At 51.5% G+C, this 15406-nt stretch overlaps 1 protein-coding gene across 2 annotated transcripts; it reads left to right on the top strand.

Annotated features, from left to right (window-relative positions):
• Nucleotides 1-4527: 4527 nt before the first annotated feature.
• LOC123145202 (rop guanine nucleotide exchange factor 14) lies at nucleotides 4528-10617 on the top strand. Of its 2 annotated transcripts, none has more exons than XM_044564561.1 (9): nucleotides 4528-4846; nucleotides 4945-5000; nucleotides 6135-6250; nucleotides 8320-8733; nucleotides 8818-8972; nucleotides 9058-9132; nucleotides 9330-9605; nucleotides 9692-10039; nucleotides 10132-10617. In XM_044564561.1, exons 3-9 carry the CDS (start codon nucleotides 6175-6177, stop codon nucleotides 10417-10419), a joined length of 1632 nt encoding a protein of 543 aa, XP_044420496.1. In that variant the 5' UTR covers nucleotides 4528-4846; nucleotides 4945-5000; nucleotides 6135-6174; the 3' UTR covers nucleotides 10420-10617. The 2 variants fall into 2 exon arrangements, with proteins under 2 accessions (XP_044420496.1, XP_044420497.1); XM_044564562.1 differs by lacking the exons at nucleotides 4528-4846; nucleotides 4945-5000 and adding exons at nucleotides 5452-5906; nucleotides 5939-6032.
• The last annotated feature ends 4789 nt before the right edge of the window (nucleotides 10618-15406 follow it).

The raw sequence follows: 15406 nt of genomic DNA, 5'->3' as shown, positions 1-15406 counted from the left end.
CCTGAAGGAAGGAGATGCAAACTCGAAATACTTTCATCTCAAAGCTAACGGGCGCAGAAGGAAGCATCTTATTCCTTGCCTGCAATCTGGGGAGCGCTTGGCTACCTCCATGGAAGAAAAGCTAAACCTGGCTCATGATTTCTTTAAGGAATTGATCGGGGTCCCAACGGCTAGACACAAGGTTATTGACTTGACGAGGGTGGGCCTTGGCAAGATATCGGCGGCCTCTTCTCGGGATCTGGAGGCTCCTTTCTCCAGAGAGGAAATTAAGAAGGTTTTGGATGAAATGCCTTTTAACCGGGCCCCCGGACCCGATGGTTTTTCCGGGCTTTTCTACAAGATTTGTTGGGACATCATCGCGGATGACTTTATGGCAGTTATGGATGCCCTTCATCAGGGACACTTCTACTCCTTCAGTGGGCTAAACACCTCCATTCTCACGTTGTTGCCAAAAAAGGAGGGATCGATGCAGCTAACGGATTTTAGGCCTATCAACCTAATTCATGGAGTGGCCAAGATCTTTTCTAAGGTTTTGGCAAATCGCTTGGCCTTGGTGCTTCCAGATATTGTTTCCAGAGCCCAGAGTGCTTTTGTCACTAGGAGATCCATACATGAGAATTTCAAGTTTGTTCGGAATGCGGCCAGAGCCCTGCATCAGAAGAAACAACCATTTGTGCTTATGAAAATAGATATATCTAAAGCATTTGATTCTTTGTCCTGGGAATTTCTCTTGGAGATCTTGCAGATTAGAGGTTTTGGAAACAAATGGTGCTCCTGGATATGTGGTCTTCTGAACTCAGCCGCCTCTTCGGTTCTCATCAGTGGGGAAACCATCATGTCGTTCGCACTGGGGAAGGGAGTAAGGCAGGGCGACCCTATATCGCCGGCTCTTTTTATCTTGGCCATAGATGCGCTGCAAGCTATGCTTAGTTGGGCTGTGAGTCAAAATCTGCTGGTAAATCTTGGTGTGGATGTAAGAACCCCAAGGGCCTCTATCTTTGCGGATGATGCGATTATTTTTTCCGCTCCAGTTGCATCTGATCTTCAGGTCATTTCTGCAATCCTTGAGCTGTTTGGTGAGGCCTCGGGGCTACGAATCAATTTTGAGAAAAGCTCCGTCACGGGCATCAGGTGTGGGGACGAATAGGCCATGGAGGTTGCGGCTTTTTTCAACTGTCGGCACATTCAGTTCCCCCTAAAGCACTTGGGGCTTCCGCTCTCAATCTTTAAATTGAGGAGGCATGACATTCTGCCTCTGATTGACAAGTACTCCAGCAAGATGAAAGGGTGGAAACCCAAGCTGTTGGCGCTAGCAGGGAGAGTGGCACTGACGAGCTCGGTTCTGTTGGCTCTACCAATGCACTTTCTGTCGGTTATCCCATTACCGGCGTGGGCTCTGAAGATTATCGACAGAAGATGTAGAGCCTTTGTGTGGAAAGGAGAGGAGGAAATCAACGGAGGCCATTGCCTGATGCCCTGGGCCCGGGTTTGCAGACCTAAAGAATGGGGAGGCCTCGGTCTTTTGAATCTGAAAGATTTTGGGATCACGCTTCGGTGTCGATGGCAGTGGCTAAGATGGGATACTGAGAAACGGCCTTGGCAGCTATTTCCTGACCTGCAAGACAAGGAGGCCTCCGCTATCCTTGCGGCTGCAGGTCGAGTGGTTCTGGGGAGAGGCGACACTACCGAGTTCTGGACTGATAACTGGACACCGGAAGGGCGTAGTATTGCCTCATTGGCACCAGCTTTGTTTTCTTTTGTGAAAGATTCCAAGCTGTCAGTCCGGGATGCGCTACACAATCGAAGATGGATAAAAACATCAAAGGTGGCCTGACAGTCCAAGCTTTGATGCAATACTTATGGGTCTGGGACATTGCACAAACTACTGCTCTTGATTCGGAGGCTCAGGATCGACTTGAGTGGAGGAGGACAGAACACCACCAATTCACAGTCAGTAGCGCTTATAGGATGTTTTTCATGGCTGGAATCAGGTTTGCTTGTTACAAACCCTTATGGAAATCCAAAGCCCCCCCCCCCCACGCTGCAAGTTCTTCATGTGGCTAGTCATACAGAAGAAGTGCCTTACGGCAGACAATCTTCAGAAACGAGGCTGGCCTTGCAATCGGGACTGCCCTCTTTGTTTAGCTCAACCGGAGAGCTGCTCACACCTGTTTGTGCATTGTGGATTCACACAGCAGCTCTGGAGCAGTTTCAAACAATGGTCTGGAGTCGTGTTCCCCATCCCGGACAGCAGTTTCGATAGCACTGAGGACCGGTGGCTGGCGGCAAGGAAGGCAATCCCAAAGCAAGCGCGCCGGAACTTTGACACAATCGCCATTCTTATTCATTGGAGAATCTAGAAGGAGAGGAATGCAAGAATTTTTCAACACACAGCTTGTAATATTGATAGGGTATTAGACCTAATCAAGGAGGATATTGGAGTGTGGAGATCCGCCGGATGTGTGGCTGATTTAGTTAGCTAGCCAGCTCGCTTTCCTGCGCTTGTATTCTCTGATCACCTGCCGGCAGGCCCAGACCTCCTGGACTGTTCGCGGTGTTGTACTGCTCTTCTTCTTCTTCTAATAAAGATCGGCCACTGGCCCTTCGACACTCCCGATCGGTTGCTATATGCTTGACCTTCATGATGCAACCTACGGCGTAGTACGTGCGTGAGGGTCAGCGTCTGCCCGTGCCAGAAAAGGAGAAGCAAAAACCTTCGGGACGCCCGACCCGAGGCCTACCCGCACCATGCACCCAAAGATCGGAGGTGATGCGCGTGTGATGTGTGCGCTGACGCGTCGCTCTCCATTCTACTGGACAGCAGCAGCTTGGACCGCACAGGGGCTCGAGCGTGCGTGCTGCAACTGCATGCACGGCCTACTACAGTACACTCATGCAGCGTTGCTTGCCTTGCCCTCTCGTCTAAGGCACTTGGCACGTGACCGATCGACCGTGCGTCGATCGATGATAGTGAGCATTGCGCGCTAGCTGGTCATCGTCAGTCACTTGTTATCGCTGGTGTCCTCCCCCTCGTTCGGTGGCCCGGATATGTGAAGTGAACATACTTGAAGAATCACTAATACACTATGGTATGCGTGCAACGGGAAACGGGGCCGCATTTGAGCCGTGCGTCCGCTTGTGCACGATCACGATCACTCATGCGCCCTGTCCTGTCCTCTCCTGTATGGTGTGCTGGCCTTTTGGTTGATTTGAAGAGTACGTTTTGGACGGGATTCAGATGCATGATGCTCGGGTTGACATTCTACTCCTGCAAGCAATCTACAACCTTTTTACAGACAATGATTTTTGAGACATGTGATTGTTGTTGGAAAGAAACAAGTAGCGACTGATTGCCTATCATTTCGGTTCACCCGGACGTGGTGGGGATCCCAGTCTCTCGAGCGAGTTTGACAACCGAGGCCGGTGCACATATTACAGCAACTCTCGAGCGAGTTTTGATGGATGAACCGCACACACGCGACACGCCACATGCTTTCTACCCATCCATGGTCGATGCCGGCGGGAGGGAGGATTTCACGTGCGCACGCTCAGACGACCTTTCCAACGACTCACCAGTAGCACTAGCACACTACGTGTACAATACGGACGGCATACTACTGTGCGTGTGTTCGTGTCCGTAACCCTGGGCCCGAGAAGCAACATGCGCCCGTTGTCGCCTCGCGCGCCTGGGAAAGAAAACCGACCGAAAGAGTGCGACTATGCGATGCGAGTGGGCTGGGGACCGAAAACTTTGCACGCATTCTTGCCTGCTCCGTCCGCCGAAGGAATGCTTTGTCCCTAGCCCCCTTCCATTCTTCCGGGCTCACGTTCATCAATGACCTTTGGTTTCATTTCAGCACGTACGTACGTCCAGGACCCGGTAGACCTATCGAGCCAGCCAGGATGCCAAGTAGTACGTGCGGGAACGTGTATAGTGGCATGGCTGGCCAGTGGCCACACGTGACACAAGAGAACAAGGCGGTACGCGTAGGAACGTCAAACGTATCCATCAGGCCTCGGATACCCCTGGTCTACAGAGTATGGTCACGGATCTCCACCGTCCATCCGGCATCCGACGGCTCTGACCGAGCGCCTGCGCGTCGCGTCGTAAAAGTAAAGTTGACCGGGAAATGTGAAAGTGTAGAAGCGTGCCTGGCCTGAAGTGATCGGTCGGTCGGTCAGGGGGAGGGGAGGAAGAAAAGGGCAAGCGATTCCGCGAGTAAATGAAGGCCGAGACAGGTGACAAATGAGGTGTCAGGGATAGGGCAGGGAGGAGAAGTGAAGGGAGGAAGCAAACGATTCCGCCCGCTGCCGTTGCAACCAAGAAAAATGTTTTTTTTCCTTCGTGGTTACCAGAAAGAAAGAAACAAAGCCTTTTTTTTGTTTCAGGATCTCAACTTCTGGAGCCCGTGGTGGAGTGAGCTGCCGGCCGCGAGAGGTTAACGAGCGAGCGAAGCAGACGAGCAGGATGAGTTGCTGATTAGTAGCGCGGGTGGCTCCGTTGGTTGGAGGTACGGAGCAAATCCCAGGGGGAGGCCGCTGATGGTGCGGTTGCGGGGGTAGTAGGAGTAGTATATTTGATCCGGCACCTGCACGCTCACATGCTTGGCTTCCTGGTTTCGCTCCGCTTTCTGTTCTTTCTCCCTTCCTGCCGCATTTATTATCTATCGCAACATATAGTCAGACAGAGCAGAGTACCACCACTACCACTACCACTACCAGCAGCCCCCCTTCAGGCCTTCACACAGGGACACACACGCTTCCTCCTCCCCTTCTTCGCCGCCCTGCCTCCTCCGTCTCTTCACGCTCGAGGCCTGGCCCCTGCCTCCCTCCATTCGGACCATTGGTAAGCTCATGCCTAGTCAGGCAGCTAGTATTTCCATCTGTTCATGGTTTCCTTCTTGATTGAGGTTCTCTCATCACCTCTTGTTTCCTTGGCCGCAGATCCATGCCGGAGCGCTCCGGCCGCTGACACCTTGCCTCGGAACGACGCCGCAAAGGTACCACCACTCCCCTCGCCTCTACATTTCGCAAGAACCTCGCCCACCAGAAATGCCGGCGCGATTCGAGCTGGAACCCTCCCCGTATTTCCCCCTCGAACCGGCCCCTTTAGCCCCATTCCTGCTCGTTCCATCCCCATCGCGAGGAAAACCGCCATGAAAAAGGCTGTCGCAGGGCAGTAGTGAGGCGAGCCGCCTTTCCACAGACCCATCTCAACTTCTTGCGAGAGGCCGTCGTCAGGTCGTCATCGCCCCGCTGCGGCACCAACGCCAACGCCGGGGAGGAGGAAAAGCGCGAGCCAACAAACCTCGGGGCCTTTTCAGTTTTCACCTCATCTCTTTTCACCTCGCCCCCACATCTTTTTCCTCAGGTCATCGCTTTCCGCCTCACAGTCGTCGTCCCGCACTAAAAGCTAGCATAGCATAGCGAAGCTCACAACAGAAAGCCTACTGCCCATGTCCTCGTGAACCCTCTTTCTTTCCCCAGTCCTTCCCACCCACCGGCCCAGTTCAAAATTCAAAGTTCCAACGCCAACGCCTCCGCACCGCCTGCACGGCCGCCAGTGCCTCGACCGGCGAGCGCCCCTCCCCCTGACGCGTCACCACCAGCCAGCCGTAGCACCGCCCTCCGTTTCCGTTGCGCCCATAAATCCCCGTCCGGACAGCAAAGACACACAACGGATTTTTATCATCAGTCGACGCCTCCGATTATTATTAGTAGTAACTAGTAAATGCGCAATATCGCGCCGTCAATGCATCCCTTAGCCGAATATCCTCGCTAGATTTGCTCCTCCATTAGCAATTCTTTATTTTTCGCTTTTGCCTTTGCGCTGCTGATGCGTCAATCATTCGGTAGCATCTGAAAAGGCGCGATTGTTCGTTCGTTCGTGGCCGTGGGTGAGGGAGGTGGCGCGTCGCGGTAAACAAATTAAAGGGAGGGGGGCGAGGGGATTAAAATCTGCGGCCGTGCGGACGGGAGCCCGTCTCCTTCTCTTGCCGTTCGCCGGTCGCCTCGCCTCCAATCGCCGCCGCGTACGGCTCCCCGCGTTTATTGCGGCAGCGCATTTACTAGTAGTTTTGAGATTGGTTTTCGTCCTGACTCTTCTGCCCGTTGTGATGTCTCCGGGGTTTCAGGTTCGGTGCCCACTGATTGTGCTTGCCGGGGAGGAGGAAGATGAGGATGAAGACGCTGGCCTGCTGCCGGCGGCGGCCGCAGGACTTCAGCGTCGACATGGACCAAGAGCCGGAAAGTAAGACAGACCCCTATCCCCTCCCCCCTCCTTCCTTCCTTCCTGCTAGTGACATTTTTGGTCTTGATTTTTGATCTGTTCATGTGGTGTTCATCAGGGCAGTTTGTGTTCGTATCTTCGTTGCCATTTTTATCCTCAAGCGCACGAGTTGGTAGTGGTACTAGCTGTTAGCTGTTGGATGCCCGTGTGTACAAACCCCGGGCGTCCTGCCGTGCTGCATCAGGAGGTCCCAAATCTGGCCTGAAATTAGGGGCTTTTTATTTGCAACCCTTTCACCTGCTCTCCAAATCAAAGCCGCCGGGCCTGGTAGAGATGATTAGCATAACTCCGGGTGGTACTGTCATTCGGAACCGAGAAGTCACGGCCTGCGCCAGCCCACTGTTGATCGCGTACCCCGGCGCGCGGGCTTCCTCAGAGGCTGGCGATGCTGCCACACTCTGCTGTGCGACGTGGGAGTAAATGGGGATCACCGGCCACGAAAGAGAGGAGCTAGTACGCAGTTAGTACAGTACTAGTTTATGATCTCCTTGTCTGATCGATAGGATCCGGGCATTCACGTCCCGTTCAATTCAACTTCCCCTGGCAACACAGCACTGGCACTCCGATTACAGTATGGTTGCCATTAATCGCCGACTTTTGCCTCTGGCTACCCATCAACGGCTTACTTCGAACCCGTGAAGATTTAGATTTCTTTTCTCCGGCTACTTTTTGGTCCCTTTCTGGTGCCATCCGTTTCGCTTCCATTTGTATATTTCTGTAGCTACCCGTAGAGTTGTTTATACAGTAGAGGGGAGTGGAGTGGAGCGGGGTGTGGGCCCCGGCCGCTCCAAGTGCGGCGTCTCTGTGCCCCCATTGACTTTGGGGGCAAAAGAGCTAACGTGGTGGCACGCTGCTGCTTTTGAGACGCAGGGCAGGTAGAGGAGAACAGGGCCTACGACTTGGCTGGTACTGGTACCACTATGCGTAACGGCAGGATGACTTGTCTACGAACATGTGGGGCGAGCATATGCCTGCAGAGTGTGTGTGCACCTCGTGAGAATCTTTCTACCACGGTTTGCGCGGCGTAGGTCACTGGATGGAGTGTCGGTAATAGTTTCTGTATACAAATGCGGGCTACAAACAATGAGTTTTTGCATGATGTTCTTGCTGTATTTTGTTTGATCTTTGAATAAGGACGTTGCTACTTTCTCAGGATTTATATTGTAAATTTGTAACTTCTGTAGACGATGGCCGTTTTTTGGGGTGTGGAGATTTGTTTGCTTGTTTAGCATTGAGTGGAGCGTTTTTTTAATGCCGTTTCTGTGATGATACTATAGCTTTTTTTATCAAAGTGATGATACTATAGCTAATAGGTAGTTTAGATTAAGCTAAGTCTGGGTCACAACTATGTAGTCTATACCGTTGTAGAGAGATGCACACGATTCTTCTGCAGATGCACTTTCAAAGTTCTCCCTGAGATGGATTGTTATAATCTCAGCAGAAAAGCATGTGGGATGGATAGCCTATTTATAACACCATTCTAAGTTTGTCCAAGAATGGTCAACACCTGACTGTAGAATGCGTAGTTGGCTTTACTGCTGTACTCATTCCTTGGTTAACCAGGGGTTCTCTTTAAACCACCTGGAACATCGACAGCTAACTTGCGTTATCGTTCTAATAAAGCGCTCGTATGCACTTTTATAAGCTTAGTGAACGAAAGAGTCCCAGACGCTGCAATGCCTACTTTAATTATCGTTCCTCCTATCTAATCAACGATGGACTTGTACATTGTACAATTCATAGTTGCTCCAGTGTTTGTTCTTGGTTAACTGGGGCTCCTCCTTAAACCATGATGAGCTGCAAATCTTGCTTAAATTATTGCTAATAAGGCGCATATATGCGCATGCATAAGTTCAGTGACCCAAAAGATCCAATAGCAGTTGTATATCCTATTGTAATCTGTTCTTTGCAATATCCTAAGCTAAGGCACTATTGTGCCGTGGCATCTGACCAAGCATTTTCAGTGCGTATGTTTCCGTAATATATTTTTTCAGTTGTGCATATAAATTGAAAAATATCCACTGATGCAGAGGTGACGACATACAATGGCCTCGAGAGCTGCATTTTCAACAGTTCCTCATATGATGAGGATAGTGGCGTTAGTGCAACAACAGGGGCGGATGGCTGTGTCACCGCTGATTCCCTTGAAGATGAAGCTTCAAGTTGCTCCTCCAGCAAAGATGTTGATGGCTCTTCCTTCTCTTCCCAATGCCTTCCACTGAGCAAGCAGGAGGAGCATTCACTTTATGAGTTCGATACACTCGATGCTATTCATCTACTCCCTCTCAAAGGGAAGAATCCAATCACATATACGTTGAGTGCTGCTGATATTGAGATCATGAAGGAGAAGTTTGCAAAGCTACTGCTTGGTGATGACGTTTCTGGAGGTGCCAGAGGAGTTTGTGCTGCTCTGGCCTTGTCCAATGGCATAACCAATCTCTCAGGTATACTTGACCCTTAGAAGCTGCCCAATTTGGTATTCCTTTTCATACCATCATTATCACTAAAATGAGCGTTTGCCATGACAGCCACTATTTTTGGAGAGCTGTGGAAGTTGGAACCATTGTGTGAGGAAAAGAAGATCAGGTGGAGGAAGGAAATGGACTGGTTGCTTTCTCCTACGACCTACATGGTCGAGCTGGTACCTACAAAGCAAAATGGAGCAGATGGGTGCATGTTTGAGGTAATGAGCCACTGAATTAACCATCTCTATTTGCATGAAGTTTATCTGAGATGTAAGAACTCTTTTATTTGGTTGCTTCATGCAGATTATGACCCCAAAGGCCCGTTCAGATGTTCATGTGAACCTTCCTGCTCTACAGAAGCTTGATTCCATGCTAATTGTATGTTGCCACTGTGTTTTCATATCTCTTAAAATTATCTTTGATGGAGAGCACTATATGGATATGCAGATCTAACACAGCTTTCATCTCTATTAAAAAAACATCGACCTATCCATAACAAATATTGTATATTCTGCAAATTATGTGTGTTTGTGACAGTTTGGATTTACCAATGGCATATGCAACCAAATATGTAGGAAGTTCTGGACTCGATGGTGGACACAGAGTATTGGTACGTGGAGAGTGGTAGCCGATCAGGTGGCCGGGGCAAAAATAATGGTGAAAGACAGACCAAAAAGTGGTGGCTTCCATCCCCTTGTGTCCCTGAACAAGGTCTATCTCAGTTCCAGAGGAAAAGGATTGTGTTTCAGGCAAAACTTGTTCATCAAATCCTCAAAGCTGCCAAGTCTATCAACGAACAAGTCCTGCTTCAGATCCCTATTCCCATGGCTGTTATGGACGCCCTTCCAAAGGCAAGTATACAAATTATATTTACTCGCATTTTACTTCCATTTTTTACCGAGTTGTGATCGTAATGAATACTTGATTGGACTTGCAGTCTGGTAGATCTAGCTTGGGTGAAGACCTGTACCATGCCATAACCACGGACTATATTCCCATCGAAGAAATCTTTGTTTCTCTGAGTCTAAAAACCGAGCATAGCGTGCTCGAGACCATGAACCGGTTAGAGGGTGCACTGTTTGCATGGAACCAAAGGATCTCAGAGGAGAGAAGCAGGAGGTCCCCTGCACGGCATTCGTGGAAGTTCATGAAGGACAGTTCGTCGGAGCTGGAGAAGATGTCGGCGTGCATCAAAAGGGTCGAGACCCTCATCCAGCTTCTGAAGTCCAGGTTCCCCAACCTGCCTCCAACGTTCATCGACGTCGTGAAGGTCCAGTATAACGAGGTAACAATAAGTTTGTCATGACACAACATGCCGGTGGGTGAAAGGGATGCTTGCTTGTGCGTTTCTCTGAAAAAACTCCTTGGATGGTGCAGGATGTGGGGCACGCCATTGTGGAGGCCTACTCGAGGGTTCTTGTAGGGGTGGCGTTCAGCATCCTGTCCCGGGTGGCGGAGATCATGCTGGAGGACGACCTGGTGAAGAAGCCCAACACGCCCATGGCCACCCTCAAGTTCGACCTCTCCTCCGACGTGTACCTGGCGGGCATCACCGAGACGCCGCCGGGCCACATCCGGCGGTCCCTCATGGACCAGATCAGCATGGTCGACGGCCGCTTCGATGCCGTCGTCAAGAAGAGAGGGGCCAAGCAGCTCATGTGGTGATGTGAATGGACGAGGTGGTGTTGTACAGGGTGATGGCTGCGTGCCGGCTGCGTACACAAGTTGCATCTACCTTACTACTAATGGTGCATTTGTAATCTGTAACAGCAGCATTGGCCGAGTCTTGCTGAATGCTGAATGCTGATGGCAACCCAGATGCTGCTGCTTCTGCAACGGGGCGAAACCTGGTGGTCTTGATTAGGTTCGTGTGCTTGGTTGTGGACTTGTAGTAGTACCTGACGATGCCTGCCTCTGTGATGATGATGGGTGGGCGTAGGTCGTCAGCTCGTGTGCGTGCGTGTGTGCAAGATCGGTCTTGCTTGACGGGTTCACGACGACGGACGCGTCTCCGGTCGTGGGACTAGACGTGTGGGTGTGGCCGGTGTCCGGGCGGAATGGAACGTGTCAAATCTGAAGCCAGGCTTGGAGTTGGAGTTGTTTCCCGACAGACTGATCCTATCGCCGCGCCGTGATCTGAAGCTTCAAGCGAGAGATTTGCCGTGCCGTGGCGACCGCGTAATTCTCTGAGCACGTGGTTAATCGAAGCTGCCCGTATATTTGACTGAAGAGTGGTGTGAGCGTGTGATGGGAGAACGCGATTATTCCACGACGAAACGCTCTTTTGGGCGCACCACCAGCTGCCCGTGACAAAGCTGACTGGCTAACTGATGACTCGCTGAGAGCCTCCACGTGCCGTGAAGTGGGGGCGCTGCCGCAGTGGTGGAACCTCGGTCCACCTGCTGTGACAGATGCCCGAGACGTGGGGGACCCGAGCCCATGACGGCTGCGCGCGCACTAGTCCGTCGGCTCCAGAATTATGATCGAAAGTAGCGTGACATGCAGATAAGCAGATTTCGTCCGGCAGCATGTGCCTGTGACTACGCGGTTGGCTAATGATCCCTTAATCATGATTGGCTTCTGTACTCGCTGCTTGTTTTACGAGGTTGTCTATATATCACATTCAGCTGACCCCCTGATTCTTTACTGTCAGTAATTCAGATACCGGTAGTTTGGTTGAAAAGGTTCACAGACCGGTTGGCCCTGCCGCAACCTTCTCCTCTCCTCCTATAGTTAAGAGCATTCCCAGCCGTTGGCCTGCCCCCCAGGCGGCGATTTTACGCGCACCCGGGGACGAGCCGGCGCTAAAATCAGCGCGGGGGCGAGCGGGTTCCCAGCCGCTCGCCCCAGGATCGCCCCAGACGTTTTTTTATTTTTAAAAATATGAATTCGGCAAAGTTCGGCTAAAATTCGGCAAACTTGACATTCATATTAAACATGTTCGGCGTTTTACATAAATTATTAAAAAAGGCATCTACGGGGCGAAGAAGTCGATCAGCGAGGCGAAGTCGCCGACGTCACCGCCGTCCTCGTCGTCGTCGTCGGCCTTCTCCTTCTTGACGGCGCAGCCGCCCCTACTAGACCCCTGCCCGGCGTCTCCATGGCGGACCGGCGGTGGCGGCGCGTCGTCGTCGTCGTCGCTGTCGTCGAGGACGACGATGCCCCCTCGTCCCGGCCAGGACGACGAGCCTTGAACCGCGCTAAGGCGGCGCACTGGCACTCCCTCTCCGTCTGCAGCCAGTCGTCGTGCGACCATTTGAGGGCCGCTGCATCGTCGAGCACCTCCTCCTTGACGGCGGGGAGCCCCGGCTCCGGCTTGACGGCGGCGAGCCCCGACTCCGTCTTCGGCTTGACTAAACGCGGAGGAGCCGAGGAGGAGGCACGCCGGCCGCCCTCGTTGATGACGATGCCGGTGCTGCGGGTGCGTCGGCCGAGTGGCGTCTCCGCGACGGGCTCTGCCTTGACGCCGAGGAGCGCCGGCGAGCCGGAAGAGTGAGAGGAGGAGCGGGAGGAGGAGGAAGAGTGGGAGGAGGAGGAGCCACCCAACCTCCTTGGCACCCACGGCCCGGCGCTCCGGCGAGGGGCCGGCACGGCTGCCGCGGCGGGTACGCCAGCGGCGGGTTGTTGCCGCCCTCGAGGTGCGCTATCACCTCGTGCAGGGTTCGGCCGGGGACGCCCCACCAGACGCGGCGGCCATCGCTGTTCTTCACGCCGCCGACCACCGGCGCCCCATTTGGGGACGCCAACCACTGCGCCTGCCGCCGCTGGAAGTAGTCAGCCCACGCGGCGTTGTTGTCGGCGGCGTACTGGGGTAGGGCGCGCTGCTCCTCCGACAAGGACGACCGCACGCGGTTGACCTCGGCGGCGAAGAAGCCAGGGCGCGCGTCGACGTCCGGCAGGGGGGATGGGGACGCCGCCGTTGCTGAGCTTCCACCCCGTCGGCCCGGCGGGCATGTCCGGCGGCGCCGGGATGTTCGCCTCGAAGAGCGTCCACGATTCGCACTCCTCGAGAGAACGGCGGCCGAAGCCGTTGGCCGCCGCGGCGTCGCCGGGGAAGCGTTCAACCATGGAGAGAAGAGCGGAAGGGGACGGAAGGGGAGAGCGGCAGTGCTCGGCGACGGAAGGGAGGAAGGGACGGTGGCTGGTTTGGGCTCGGCGGACTGGGGCGGTTGTGGCCAGTGGCGAGGGAAGCCTCTGGTTTTATAGCCTCAGACGCCGTGTGAACGCGTGGCGGAAGGGGAGGCGTCACCGCGCCAGCCAGCCCGTGACGCGCCGCCCGTGAGGAATCAATGGCAAGGCTGACCGGGCAGCCTTGCCATTGATTCCCCGCGAGAAACCGAGGCGTTCTGGGGAAGACGAGGCGCGTGTCGCTGACTCGGCGGGCCCGCCGCGCTTTCGCGCCAAAACCCCTCGCCCCGGCGCCCCCGAGCGCCCCCCAGCGCGCCGGGTTCGGCTTGGGGCCACCGGCGCCGATTTCGGCCCAAGCCGGCGAAAAAGGGTTCCTGGTGGCGCGACTGGGCCAATTTTTCGGCGCCGGCGCGGCAAAAACGCCTGGGGAGGGCCTGTTGAGGCCGCGGCTGGAGATGCTCTAAGCATAGGGTCCGACTATATCACATCTGGGCACCGTTGCCCTTTCCGTGGACGGGTCCTTCCTGGACTCCGATGGGCCAGCTGCTGCTGGCATGATACTCCGAGATGACACAGGCAAAATCCTGTTTTCGCGTATCATTATATCTTTCATTGCAATGATCCAGCGGAGGCGGAGACCCATGCCCTCATGCAAGGTATGGCTTTGCTATACAACATACATCACTCCTGGTGGTCATCCAGTCGGATTCCTGTGAAGCACTTTCAACCTTGTCTAACAATGGCCTTATTAAGTCGGCTTACGGTCATTCAGTTCTTGAGATCAAAGAGTTAATGAGTAGTAGGGAGTTTTTACCTCAGAAAATTCGCCATAGTCAGAATAGTGTTGCAGATCGGTTGGCCAGTTATAGTTGCTCCAAGAGAACTATAGTTGTGTGGTTACACTTGGTTCCACCTTGTATCGATGATTTGTGGCCACTTGATTGTAACACTATAAACATGCAATAAAAACTCCCTTTACCCCATAAAAAAAGACTATATCACATCTAAATGTGAGATGATATCTCACATCTAAGTTGTGACGTCAAATCGTTTTCTTATTTGCTTTTTTTTCGCGTCATTTTTTTTTTCATTTGGGCCGGCTGACTGGAGCGACAAAAAAATCAAGTGACAAAGTGCACTTCAATAGGAATCAAACTCAGGACAACATACTGGTCACTCGAGGCTCCTACCACTCCAATAGATAGCTACTATTGATTTCTACAAAGAGGGGAGTATATAAGAACATAGTAAACCACCGAGATTAGAAGACAATCTTGCAATTTTTGAAACCTTTTTTTTTCAAATTGTGAATAATTTGAAATGCCGACTATTTTTGAAGAAACACAAACAATTTAAAATTTCCAAACAGTCTTTTTCAAATGTGAATATACTTTGTAGTTCCAAACATTTTTTGACAAATAAGAACAAAATTTGGTATTCCGATCAATTTCTTCATGAACAAAATTTTAAAAGCGTGAACAATTTATGAAAACCCCGAAACAGTTTTTAAAGTGTGGACACTTTTGACAATTCCAATCATTTTTTGAAAAATACAAATACATTGAGTTTATTTTTATTTTAATCATAATTTTTCAATTAAAAAAATCTTTTTGCACCATTTAAAAAGTGTTGACATTTGAAAAATGTTCATGAATTTCAAAATAATGTTTGTGTTGTTTAAAAAATTATTATACAATGAAAAAGGTTTCATAAGATTCAAAGAAATGTTTGTGACAATTTTTTAAAGAAACTTCATGCATTTAAAAAACCACAACATTTTCTAGAAGTTCGTGAAGGATTGTTCTTGTTTTTGGTCGGAAAGAATGTTGGACATGCAATTACCCCCCACAACGCCAATTCCGCAACCCAACCCAACCACACTTAGTTGCAGTAGCATTGAAGGCGTGCAATGTAGTCGGGGGACAACACTAGTGGTTGCGAATTGAGGGTGGGATGAAACAAACTATGGGCCCAGTTGCGAGTCAAAGGTGGACTTACAACTTGGATAAAAACGATGCACCTGCCTATTTATGAGTCGAGAGGGCGGTTGCAACTGGGAGAACTACGAGCTGAGTTGCACATTAATTATGTCTAAAAATTTACCATTGGTGGGAGTTTCTGGATAGTGCACATTCCATCCTTCATCCCCATGTTCCTCTAGCTCATTTTCCAAGCATTCTTCTTCTTGTGGCTCAATGATATCTTTGCTTTCCTACATAAGGTTATGTTCCTGCGAAATAATGACTTGGGAGGTTGCGGTCGGTCGCATGTCATAGTCCACGAATAAAGGATTTCCATGAAAATCACAATCTATACAAGAATCATGGACATCCTTGATGACTCACAAGTATAGGGGATCAATCGTTGTCCTTTCGATAAGTAAGGATGTCGAACCCAACGAGGAGCGGAAGGAAATGACAAGCGATTTTCAGCAAGGTATTTTCTACAGGCACTGGAATTATCGATAACAGATAGTTTGATAGCAAGGCAATTTCTAACGAGCAAATAATAGTAATGGACAGGC

The sequence above is a fragment of the Triticum aestivum genome, chromosome 6D (genome assembly GCF_018294505.1).
Source record: "Triticum aestivum cultivar Chinese Spring chromosome 6D, IWGSC CS RefSeq v2.1, whole genome shotgun sequence".
In the NCBI taxonomy this organism is placed as follows: Eukaryota; Viridiplantae; Streptophyta; class Magnoliopsida; order Poales; family Poaceae; genus Triticum; species Triticum aestivum.
Note: the sequence above shows the minus strand (reverse complement) of the source record. Positions and strands in the feature narration are given on the sequence as shown.

Bases quoted from the DNA above. Each gene is read 5' to 3' on its own strand.
- LOC123145202 (XM_044564561.1), top strand. From the start codon at position 6,175: ATGAGGATGAAGACGCTGGCCTGCTGCCGGCGGCGGCCGCAGGACTTC. The intron at 9,606-9,691 runs GCAAGTATACAA...TTGGACTTGCAG, and splicing joins TTATGGACGCCCTTCCAAAG to TCTGGTAGATCTAGCTTGGG. The intron at 10,040-10,131 runs GTAACAATAAGT...TGGATGGTGCAG, and splicing joins TGAAGGTCCAGTATAACGAG to GATGTGGGGCACGCCATTGT.